The 13,414-nt window shown below is 39.3% G+C and overlaps 1 protein-coding gene across 10 annotated transcripts in view; it reads left to right on the plus strand.

Moving 5' to 3' along the window:
- Positions 1-13,414, plus strand: part of frmd4a (FERM domain containing 4A) — a 162,455-nt gene that overhangs the window by 80,310 nt on the left and 68,731 nt on the right. The window contains exon 1 of one of the 10 annotated variants that reach the window (XM_058388468.1): positions 2,585-2,927. The exons of 5 other annotated variants lie outside the window; for them this stretch is intronic. In XM_058388468.1, the coding sequence (XP_058244451.1) occupies positions 2,802-2,927 (126 nt within the window). In that variant the 5' untranslated portion in view covers positions 2,585-2,801. Of the gene's footprint in view, positions 1-2,584; positions 2,928-13,414 lie in introns of those variants that run through there. 4 more of the 10 variants (XM_058388464.1, XM_058388467.1, XM_058388463.1 and 1 more) reach the window with 4 other exon arrangements.

Raw genomic sequence — 13,414 nt, forward strand, 5'->3', positions numbered from 1 at the left:
GAGTGCCAAATAGGGATTACTGCAGTGTGTGTGTGTGTGTGTGTGTATGTGTGTGTGTGTGTGCAGTTCCCACAGCCATCAGCCATTCTTTAGACATTATTCAGGGTGCACAGACTGACTCGAGCACTGAATCTGAGATGGCTCTTGGAAACTATTCACTTTTTTAGTTTTCAGTTAAATTGTCCAATGACTTTCTTTTGCAGATGTTACATTATATATATATATATATATATATATATAATGTATATATATATATATATATATATATATATATATATATATATATATATATAGATATATATATATATATATAATGTATATATATATATATATGTTTTATTTAAAATACAAGTTTTTCATTCATTTTCATTGGAAACTATTCACTTTTTCAGTTTTCAGTTAAATTGTCCAATGACTTTCTTTTGCAGATGTTACATTATATATATATATATATATATATATATATATATATATATATATATATATATATATATATATATATATAATGTGTATATATATATGTATATATATATATATAATGTGTATGTATATATGTATATATATATATAATGTATATATATATATATATATATATATATATATATATATATATATATAATGTGTATATATATATATATATATATGTTTTATTTAAAATACAAGTTTTTCATTCTAAGTGTTTGTTCAGCTTCACTAGTTATTGCTTTCTGCCTGGACTACAACATTCAATGAATTATAAAAAATCAAATGGCTTTTTAAGCTCAATTGATATTTTATAAAGAATGATTCAGGTTGAACACAAATCTCTCTCTCTCTCTCTCTCTCTCTCTCTTCAGACTGGACGTGCTTTTAATTAAAAAAAAATACAGAATGCTGGTAATGCTCAAGTTCATTCCTCATTGATTGAGGCTTTCAGTTATACTGCAGCACACTTAGAATAAAAAGGCATCCCGAAACAACTGGAGCTGCCATACGTAGTGCACGAGATTTACTGCTTAACAAACAGAATCAGCTGTGTGCTATCAATATTAAAGCAGATCATGTTCAGTTGTGTACGCTGTAACAGAACCCACCTAAGCAGCATGTGTGTGTAATATAGTACTGTATGATGTCTCCTTGGCACTGTCTTTCATGCTCACGTTAAAGCTATCGTTTCAATTCAGATATGTGTTTATATAAAACGGATACAGTGAAGATGTACACTATATTGCCAAAAGTTTTGGGACGTCTGCCTTTACATGCACATGAATGTAATATGGAGTTGGCCCGCCCTTTGCAGCTATAACAGCTTCAAATCTTCTGAGAAGGCTTTCCACAAGGTTTAGGAGTGTGTTTATGGGAATTTTTGACCATTCCTCTAGAAGCGCATTTGTGAGGTCAGGCACTGATGCTGGACCAGAAGGTCTGGCTCACAGTCTCCGCTCTACTTCATCCCAAAGGTGTTCTATCAGGTTGAGGTCAGGACTCTGTGAAGTTCCTCCACACCAAACTCTCTCATCCATGTCTTTATGGATCTTGCTTTGTGCACTGGTGTGCAGTCATGTTGGAACAGGAAGGGGTCATCCCCAAACTGTTCCTACAAAGTTGGGAGCATGAAATTGTCCAAAATGTCTTGGTATGAAGCTGAAGCATTAAGAGTTCCTTTCACTGGAACTAAGGGGCCGAGCCCAACCCCTGAAAAACAACACCTGAATTCAGTATGCTTATAAGCAATAAGCAATATGCTTTCTGTTCTTAAGGGGAAAAAAAACATCTTTCTAGAAACTTTTGTTGTAACATTATACACAAAGCATTTGTCCGACTGAGTAAATCAACTAAACCAATGTCATATTGAATTTACTGAAAGTATAGCCCCATGAGTGTGTGTGTGTGTGTATGTGGACATTTGGATATGTTTTGAGTGGAAACAGGATCTGTGGGTTTCGCTCTAGTACTATATTGGAATCTAGAACTTATCCACACTCAGTGGACTTGCTGGAGCCACATATCGCCTCCTACCGGACAATGAAAAAACACATAAACCCATTTATAATTTAGGCCACTCCAAATTCAAGTGTTAGGACTCAGTAACAACTTTAGGACTCAATGACAACTGAAGGCATACAGTTACACACAGATACTGCATGTGTGTGTGTGTGTGTGTGAATTTAGGGTTTGATATGAAGTGAATCTGTACTATACTTGGAACATTAATGACGTCATGATCCCATTCAGGAATAAGCATGATGTCATCACATTGCAAAATTAATGGAAAAGAAGCTCGGAAAACGGAGACATTCGTGTCAAAGATCTCATGAGTGGCTAGGTCACAGAGTGTAAAGTGAATCAGACCCATGCGGGACAGAGGAGTCATGTCCTGCTGTTCTAATGAGCTCCTGCTCTCTGGGTTGGTAAGGGCTAGCTGTGTGCTCCAGGGCTGTCGCTTTAAAACAAACCAGCAACTGGGTGAAGGGGTGGGGGGTGGTTGGGGGGTAAGAGACAGAGAAATGGTACATTCTATGTGGGAATGTTTGTGTTGGGTCAACCATGAGCTATTCCTGTGGGAATTAAGGCTTGGAAAGAGAGAGAAAGAGAGACAGAGAGAGAGAGAGAGAGAGAGAGAGAGAGTAGTAGTAGTAGGAACCTCTACAGTGTTTCACAGTAGATGATTCTTCGTTCTCCCGTGGGGCACTTAGAGGAGAAAGGAGTGATGAAGGACACTAAAAGAGAAGAGAGCAGTGCCTGAGGACTCCTACCTGCTCACACACCTGCACCGAAGAGGGATTACCTGTCCTCCACACCTGTGTGTGTGTTTCTCAGCTATGGAGGCTGTACTTTTAAGCCTAGAGGAAAGTGTGTGTGTGGGGCAGAGTGTGTTCTGGGATCTGACTTCAACCGCTCTCAGGAGACTGAGGCACACACACCTACTGTATAATACTGTCTACCAGGTATGAACTTCATGCTCGTGTGTGTGTGTATGTGTGTGTGTGTGTGTGTGTGTGTGTGTGTGTGTGTAAGTGTGCAAAGAGAGCCAGCATGATGAAAGATGCTTTTTCCTGTTCATTCTGTACATGCTGTGTGCTGTCAATACGATACTCTGTTATAATTACTACACAAGTGAGACTGGCTTGTGGCCATAGCTTTTTCATCTGGGAAATTAATACAGCTTTGGGCTGTTGTTCTTGTTGTTGTTGTTGTTATTGTTGTATTGAAACAGTTAAAAAACTACTTAAATAGTTAAATCTGGGCGTCCTTGGGACGTTTTGTGAGCTTTCAACAGTATTAGCGTTGCTATGGTGGTTTCTATGGATCTCCACAGGAGTCTTCAGCTCCATCTAGCACAGATCAGTGCTGTGTGTGTGTGTGTGAGAGAGAGAGAGAGAGTATTAAGCCTGTTCTCCTCCTCTACCTTCTCACGGTGTAAAAGCAAACAATCCTGAATTCATGAATACTGAATAGACCTGAACATATAATAAAATGCCCGAGAACAAATATTAACATCTTAATCTAATGGAAATAATAATCTTGCCTATCATTTGTGTAAAGATGTCAAATCCATATCGCTTATAAGCATAACACCGTCAAATATTTCACTTTTGCATATAATTTAGCGACTACAGTAAAATAACAGTAAAAGGTAAATGCTGATGTGAGTAAAGATGATATGTCGAAGGCCCATGGACAGCCGACTGGACTTTAAATCTAGCTTGTATGCTAGCTAGCGGAATAATTACAATGATGCTAGTTCCATAATTCATCAAGATATTAGCTGATATCCTAATAGGTTGCCTGGTTTATTTGTTTTGATTTCTGTTGAACAATGTGATCTCATTAACATCCTGGAGTTGTTTCTCTCCCACAGACAAGAAGTTTGTGAAATATAGTGTTTCTTATGGCTATTCTGCCTCATGGTCAATAAATAGTTTAACTAAACAAAAACTCCTTGATTTTAAAAGGGACAGAGCAAGCGGTTTGCTCATAGAAACAGCAGAAACTTAAGCTAGTTAGCGTACAGCTTTGCTAGTGGTGCTGATCCCCCACGATGTTGATAGCTAGCATAAATCCAAAACACTACAACATAACGTTCGTGGTGTCAGATGTTAGTGCTGGCAGTTTTACAAATGGCAAATGAATCCTGTGGGAATGTTGTGTTAACTTGTTAGACTGGTGTTAGCTTAGTGCTGGTCTCTGTTGGCTAGCATTCAGCGGTGGTAGCAAGAGCAAATAGCAACTTCCTGCTACAGAAATATGGATATAAGAAATGATCCAAAGACATTTCCTGATTATGTGGGCAGCAAATGGTCAGAGCACGGGTGCACACACACACACACACACACACGCGCACACACACACACACACGCACACACACACACACAGGGAGGGCTGTGCTATTGTCTTTTCATCATCTTATTAGCCTTTAAGCTCTAGAAAACATACTGTGTGAGGAAAGGTGTATACAATGAAAGGAAGTCCCCTCATACACACACCCTCCCAACCTCTTAGAAGCTAAAATGAACTTTGACCCATTAAAGGGGTCAGATCTGTGTGTGTGTGTGTGTGAGAGAGAGAGAGAGAGAGAGAGAGAGAGAGTGTAATAATAATGTTGTATAAGTCTTCAGGAGTTCACACCAGTGTCTTCTGTTTTCTTTATGAACACTACTTAATCTCTCTCTTTCACACACACACACACACACACACACACACATTGGCAGCAGACTTGTCCCCAGCAGGTACTCCTTGTGTGAAAACCCCCTTTCCTTTGCCTCCTCCGTCCTTATTCTCCTTTCACCCACTGATTCTTTTTCCCCCTTTTTTCCTGTTTCTCTTCACTAAAATCTTTCTCTTGCTTTCTCAGAGCTCCTCAATGACTCTCCTCCGAAGACGCTTTTGTCTCACCATAATCAGCTAATTGCGTATCTGTGTATGTGAAAGAGAACGAAACAGAAAAGATGGAGAGTGAGAAGGCTTAGGGATTATACTGTCACTCAAAACGTCTTCAGCGTATACCTGTATACGCCTCACTGTCCTGATTTAAGATGGATGTGTTGATGCTCAGGTTGGTCTGCTGAATTGTTTCGAACTGGAGGGATAAAGAAAGAATGTATGTAATGTAGTGGTTCTACTGGTTGGAAGGTTGTGAGGTCAAATCGCTGCACCAGCAAGATGCCTGAGACTGAAATCCTCAACTGAACCTGTAGTCCTGAATTATTTTCTGTTTCTTTGAATAAAAGCATCAGCCAAATTATTAAAGGGAAATGATTGAGAGATTGTGTTGAAGCAATAACACTTAAGACGTCTTTCAACTTTTTTAGGAGCATTGATTCGAACATTTCTACCACATGAACCAAGGCTGATTTCAGTCCCAAGAACAGAATAACATAAAATACAATACAATACAATACAACACAATACAATACAATACAATACAATAAAATGAAATAAAATAAAATAAAATAAAATAAAATAAAATAAAATAAAATAAAATAAAATAAAATAATTAATTAATTAATTAATTATGTAAGTAATATTTAAATTAAATTAATTTAAATTAAATAATAATTAAGTATAATAATAATGATAATGATAATAATAATAATAATAATAATAATAATGTCATACCCAGCATTTCAAAAACTAAACAATTTCCATTAATAATTTCTCATTTATATTAATATAATATAATATAATATAATATAATATAATATAATATAATATAATATAATATAATATAATATAATATAATATAATATAATATAATATAATATAATATAACATTGCTAACGTCTTATTACAACTTTGTTTGTTGTTTAAATTCACATAAATCTTTTCAGTAGATCAAGCTGCAACACTTGCATTACGCTACCAAGCAATTTTTAAAGCTAGTTTTATATTAGAGACGATGCAAAGCTCCTGATATGCATTCATTTCAAATCCTAAAAGTCACAGGTATGTTTTTTATACACACTTATACCTCAGTGCTGTTCGTTATTGCTGTTATGATGAATTTTCTGTAACAGAAGTCCCTAGATTAATTGAGTCTACAAGGAAATGGAAGCATTTATTCTACAGTGTCACAGTATCATTTCTATCATTACAGAGGTTTATGCACCATATACACAGGTTTTATTTAGCATGTTTGGAAGAAGTCTCCAGTGTCTGAAGGTCAGGCTCCAGGTCAGGTTCCAGACACAGGAAAATCTCCATTGTGAGTTTTTCTTGGTTACATGACAAGCTGCATTTTTGTCTTCATGAGAGAGTTCATGAGAGAGAGAAAAGAGAGTGCAGACAATAATAACAGGAAATGATGTGTTTTCTGGAACATTCCGTAACAATAAACAAAAAATATGAATGAATATAATATGATTCTGCAATTAATAAACGAATGAATTCTCTTTAAAGTGGTAAAGTGGACCCTGTGTGTGTCTGGTCACATCCCATCACCACATCATGGACTGTTTTCCTATAAAAACTTGTATTCTTTAGTTATAGTTGCTTGAAAGTGTCACACACTTTGCGTTAGTTTACATCCAAACCAGGCAAACATCCAGAAACTGTGTAGATCCGGTCAGAAGGTTCAGGAACATCTGTGGGAATTTTATTTATTGGACTTGATTGCATTTGCATGTGTGTGTGTGTGTGTGTGTGTGTGTGTGGTTTTCAGTTCCCATTGATGTGCAGTGCTGTGATTAAAGGATGTGCCTCTTTCCTCAGGTCTTTGACTGACACCAGTTTTATTATGTGTATGTGTGTGTGTGTGTGTGTGAGTGTGTGTAAGAAAGATGGCTTCAGTTTGAAGGAAATACCACATTACTGGCAAACTAACATCCCCAGAGCTGGATGATGAATGGGTCGTTCCAGTACATACTCTGCAGACTGTGTCCCTGGTTGACACACACACACACACACACACAGCCTACAGATCAGGTAGTGCGCATGCATTGCTCACAGCCATCGTCGCTTCCCACCGTCTCCATCATGGCAGGGTTTATTCTCCGATGTCTGAATGCCTGACAGGAACATGGCTGTCCGCCTGCAGAATCCTGAACTTCTTGGCTACACAGTACATTTTGGAAATTTCAACCAACACACACACACACACACACACAGAGTATAACACACACTTACATTACAACACAGCTGTATTTATCAGCCATGGGATTTTCCCAGAACATAGTCCTGTGTGAGCACACATTCCTCTGCTTTTCCTCTAATTTTCCTTATTAAGCTGAAATGCTCTGTGTGTGTGTGTGTGTGTGTGTGTGTGTGTGTGTGTGTGTGTGTGTGTGTGGGTGGGTGGGTGGTTGTGTGTTTCAGTTCCCACCAGCTGTCCATCAGTGTGTCATTGGTCGATAGTGGATTCAGATTATTTAGTCTGTGCTCTCCAGAGACTGGTCAATATTCAGATACACAGTCTGTTAAAAACATTTTCACATATGCATGTGTGTGTGTGTGTCTGTCTGTGTGTGTGTGTGTGTGTCTGTCTGTGTGTGTGTGTGTGTGTGTGTGTGTCTCCGTCCGATGAGACAAAGTAATCTGTTGGGATTACAGTAAGAAGCATGTCATTAGTGTGGATCACAATCACGCTCCTACAAGTACATGTGCATAGTGTTATCTATGCCAATCACACACACACACACACACACACACACACACACACACACACACACATAGTGTTATCTATGCCAATCACACACACACACACATAGTGTTATCTATGCCAATCACACACACACACACACACACGGAAATCCCATCTTTGGGTATATTTGACTGGGGATGTGGCTGATATGAGTGAATGTCTAGACTTATGGTAAAGAATATAATTACTAGGGGCTATTCTAATTTTCCTACATGGAGAGAACGTACTTTTGGCTCACTCTTCATCTCTCACTCTTCATCTCTCACTCTTCACCTCTCACTCACACTCTCACTCTTCATCTCTCACTCTTCATCTCTCACTCTTCATCTCTCACTCTTCATCTCTCACTCTTCACCTCTCACTCACACTCTCACTCTTCATCTCTCACTCTTCATCTCTCACTCTTCATCTCTCACTCTTCATCTCTCACTCTTCACCTCTCACTCACACTCTCACTCTTCATCTCTCACTCTTCATCTCTCACTCTTCATCTCTCACTCTTCATCTCTCACTCACACTCTCACTCTTCATCTCTCACTCTTCATCTCTCACTCTTCATCTCTCACTCTTCACCTCTCACTCACACTCTCACTCTTCATCTCTCACTCTTCATCTCTCACTCTTCATCTCTCACTCTTCATCTCTCACTCACACTCTCACTCTTCATCTCTCACTCACACTCTCACTCTTCATCTCTCACTCTTCATCTCTCACTCTTCATCTCTCACTCTTCACCTCTCACTCTTCATCTCTCACTCTTCATCTCTCACTCTTCACCTCTCACTCACACTCTCACTCTTCATCTCTCACTCTTCATCTCTCACTCTTCATCTCTCACTCACACTCTCACTCTTCATCTCTCACTCTTCATCTCTCACTCTTCACCTCTCACTCTTCACCTCTCACTCACACTCTCACTCTTCATCTCTCACTCTTCATCTCTCACTCTTCACCTCTCACTCACACTCTCACTCTTCATATCTCACTCTTCATCTCTCACTCTTCATCTCTCACTCTTCACCTCTCACTCACACTCTCACTCTTCATCTCTCACTCTTCATCTCTCACTCTTCACCTCTCACTCTTCATCTCTCACTCTTCATCTCTCACTCTTCACCTCTCACTCACACTCTCACTCTTCATCTCTCACTCTTCATCTCTCACTCTTCATCTCTCACTCTTCATCTCTCACTCTTCACCTCTCACTCTTCATCTCTCACTCTTCACCTCTCACTCTTCATCTCTCACTCTTCATCTCTCACTCTTCATCTCTCACTCTTCATCTCTCACTCACACTCTCACTCTTCATCTCTCACTCTTCATCTCTCACTCTTCACCTCTCACTCTTCATCTCTCACTCTCATCTCTCACTCTTCATCTCTCCCTCTTCATCTCTCACTCTTCACCTCTCACTCACACTCTCACTCTTCATCTCTCACTCTTCATCTCTCACTCTTCATCTCTCACTCTTCACCTCTCACTCACACTCTCACTCTTCATCTCTCACTCTTCATCTCTCACTCTTCACCTCTCACTCACACTCTCACTCTTCATCTCTCACTCTTCATCTCTCACTCTTCATCTCTCACTCTTCATCTCTCACTCTTCACCTCTCACTCTTCATCTCTCACTCTTCATCTCTCACTCTTCACCTCTCACTCACACTCTCACTCTTCATCTCTCACTCTTCATCTCTCACTCTTCACCTCTCACTCACACTCTCACTCTTCATCTCTCACTCTTCATCTCTCACTCTTCACCTCTCACTCACACTCTCACTCTTCATCTCTCACTCTTCACCTCTCACTCTTCATCTCTCACTCTTCATCTCTCACTCTTCACCTCTCACTCACACTCTCACTCTTCATCTCTCGCTCTTCATGTCTCACCCTTCATCTCTCACTCTTCATCTCTCGCTCTTCATGTCTCACTCTACATCTCTCACTCTTCATCTCTCACTCTACATCTCTCACTCTTCATCTCTCACTCTACATCTCTCACTCTACATCTCTCACTCTACACCTCTCACTCTTCATCTCTCACTCTACATCTCTCACTCTTCATCTCTCACTCTACATCTCTCACTCTACATCTCTCACTCTACACCTCTCACCCTTCATCTCTCACTCTACACCTCTCACTCTTCATGTCTCACCCTTCATGTCTCACCCTTCATCTCTCACTCTACACCTCTCACTCTACATCTCTCGCTCTACATCTCTCACTCTATATCTCTCACTCTATATCTCTCACTCTACACCTCTCACTCTTCATGTCTCACCCTTCATGTCTCACCCTTCATCTCTCACTCTACACCTCTCACTCTACATCTCTCGCTCTACATCTCTCACTCTATATCTCTCACTCTATATCTCTCGCTCTTCATCTCTCGCTCTACATCTCTCGCTATACATCTCTCACTCTACATCTCTCACTCTTCATCTCTCACTCTACATCTCTCACTCTTCATCTCTCACTCTACATCTCTCGCTATACATCTCTCACTCTATATCTCTCACTCTTCATCTCTCACTCTACATCTCTCACCCTTCATCTCTCACTCTTCATCTCTCGCTCTACATCTCTCACTCTATATCTCTATATCTCTCACTCTACATCTCTCACACTACATCTCTCTCTATATATCTCTACATCTCTCACTTTACATCTCTCACTCTATATCTCTACATCTCTCACTCTACATCTCTCACTCTATATCTCTCACTCTATATCTCTCGCTCTTCATCTCTCGCTCTACATCTCTCGCTATACATCTCTACATCTCTCACTCTACATCTCTCACTCTATATCTCTACATCTCTCTCTATATCTCTACATCTCTCACTCTACATCTCTCTCTATATATCTCTACATCTCTCTCTCTATATCTCTACATCTCTCACTCTACATCTCTCTCTATATATCTCTACATCTCTCACTTTACATCTCTCGCTCTATATCTCTACATCTCTCACTCTACATCTCTACATCTCTACATACATCTTGACTGGAAAGGAAGGTTGATGCTGAAAGGCCAGAGTCAGCATCCGAACAGTTCTAATGAGAGATTAGAGACACACATAAATCAGTCAAATAAAATAATATTAGGAAACAAGCTTCATAAACAATTAACACATTTTTGCTCTCACTCTGCTTCTTCACACACATTCACTGTACACAGTGCAGCATAGCATCACCTCCATCACCATATACCACTATCAGGAATAAAAATAAATAAATTACCACCACACACACTGATATATTCTGATTATATCTCGGCACTCTCTATCTGCGGCTCTTGGCTGAGTGTGTGATACCATTTGTTTATGACCTCAACACAACGTCTGTTTCTCTTTTGTTTACCTATAGATAACACTGAATATTACACCATTCTTCCGTATAAATACTCTCTGTTCATTTCAGTAAATTTTGAAGACTTCTGTCTCTGCATGGTTCTTTAGCATCTCATCCCTGGAGGACTCAGACTTCTTCTCCGAGTGAACCCCAAAATTCTAACACACTCTGACATGTTACTGATCACAACACTACATATACCGTACGTACATGAAGTCCTCAAGGTGTCAGTGCACAGTTTTCTTCTATGCTGGCTTGTGGTCTTAATGACAGATCTGTCGTAAGCACAATGGAAAGACCGGCTGGAATTATTTCCCTCTATACATTTTTCTGCAATGGACTGGACACTAATGTTACGGTAGCAGCCACAGTTAAGCCATCAGTGATGTAATGACAGTGAATTCAGAGCAGTGGAAAAACACACACATGCACACACATACACATACACACACACTCACATACACTCTGACCAATTTCATCTCATGTGGCTTAACAACTGACACACATTAAACACTGCTTTCTTCAGCAAGGTAAAAGGTACAAATGATGAAGGACAGAAGTAGAGTTGCCAGATGTGTGTGAAAATTCCAGCCATTTTCTAATACTGACAAAGTTATAGCTTCTTTTATTAATATAATATTAATATAATTATATTATTATATTATTAATATAATTAATATAAATATTGAACCTGTTCAACATCCTAAAATGTTAACAATCTGCCATTGCACAGCAAGTACTGCATGCTCATACAGCAAAAGTAAAAGTACTCTACTCTCGACTATCTGCTCTGAATATCTATATCTTTATCCTAACCAAAAGCAACACAAGTTTGTGTGAGAACCACAGACCTGGCAACCTGCTAACCATGACTATGGGTCTCTGTTCACTTGTAAGTCACTTTAGATAAAAGCATTTACCAGAAATGACTGACTAATTCAATTTAACTGAGCATATTAATTATTTTATATTTAATCAAAGCATATGATATAAAAAATGAATTAATGCACCTTTCTGTAGTCTGTGTGAGGAATTTTTGTTGCATGCCCTTCATTCTTTTTTTCTTGGTAATGCAGTATACTGTTGAAACAGATTCGTGGACTTTCTTTAGATATGGCAACCATCGCTCATCCAGTTAAATATCACAATTTTAATTCATAATCTATTGTTTATATATTATTTCATATTCAGTATTCATATACAGCGGTTTTATCTCATACAGAGTCACTGATGGATCCCCTACCTACTTTTTATTCCCCGTCTACAAATTCATTCTTTTTATCTGATCTACCTAGACAGCGCATGACACCATGGAGCCGACCTTCACCTTGAAATCTGCTCCTGATCGCTGGGAGAGCCGAACAGGAAGTGCCTGCTGATACATTTCCTATTTCATTTAGCTAATTAAATCATTTTGTGACCTCTCCGAATGCTCCTTAACATCCAGGCGACTGTTCACCCACCTTCCCTGTAAAACCAGCAGTAATTAAAAGACATCATAGCAGTTTCATCACACGTAGGTACACACTCCCGACCCCGCGGAACCCAAGCTGTCACTGTAACTGAATCGTTTGACTCACTTTCACTCCACTTCCTCCCTGCAGGAGCACTATCTGAAACACTGCCTCTACCTGTAAATTATTCACAACACACACAATGAATAAGTCACTAAAACCTGCTCATGGATGACATCAGTGTGATCCTGCTCTGTGATATGTATGTGTGTGTGTGTGTGCATATTCAACACAAATATCTGATCTTTCACCCCTGATATATTTATAAACCTGCCTGACTTTTCATTTTGATATCAGAGGACAGAATCATGTGTGTGTGTGTGTGTGTGGCTACTCAATCTATTTCCTTACAATGTATTTGCACTGAGCGCATCATCTAGTGTGTCACAGCACTGTGTGAAGCAGAGTTATCAACCCAAATGATGTCAATTGGTGGTATAATGTAATGCCACCAGGTTACATCTGTATCTGAATGTGTTTATTTTTGCCAAATACATCTGTATTCATATTTAAATTGGAGGTCTGAGTGGACTGATATTTTGGATTTCCCAGCTCTGATATCCTGCACATGCTCCGTGTAGGCTATATATAGTGGCGGCTCTGCAAACGAATAGGTTCGTGCACCAGTGTTATTTATTTCCCACACTGAGAAAAGGATGGAAATGCATTTCCCTTGTCCACTGCCTGACCTGGAACTTTGCTGAAATCTGGCATCCCTGCTGAACAATTAGTCCAGATGCACAAACCTAGTCGCTTACTATAAGTAAAATTTCTATCAGATTCACATTTACGGCATTTGCCAGACACCCTTATCCAAAGCAAATTACACTTATCTTATTTATATATAGATAGCAAATGAGGGTTACGGGCCTTGCTCAAGGGCCCAGCAATGGCAGCTTAGTGAAACTGGGATTTAAACTCACAACCT

Source organism: Hemibagrus wyckioides, linkage group LG04, assembly GCF_019097595.1.
Source record: "Hemibagrus wyckioides isolate EC202008001 linkage group LG04, SWU_Hwy_1.0, whole genome shotgun sequence".
In the NCBI taxonomy this organism is placed as follows: domain Eukaryota; kingdom Metazoa; phylum Chordata; class Actinopteri; order Siluriformes; family Bagridae; genus Hemibagrus; species Hemibagrus wyckioides.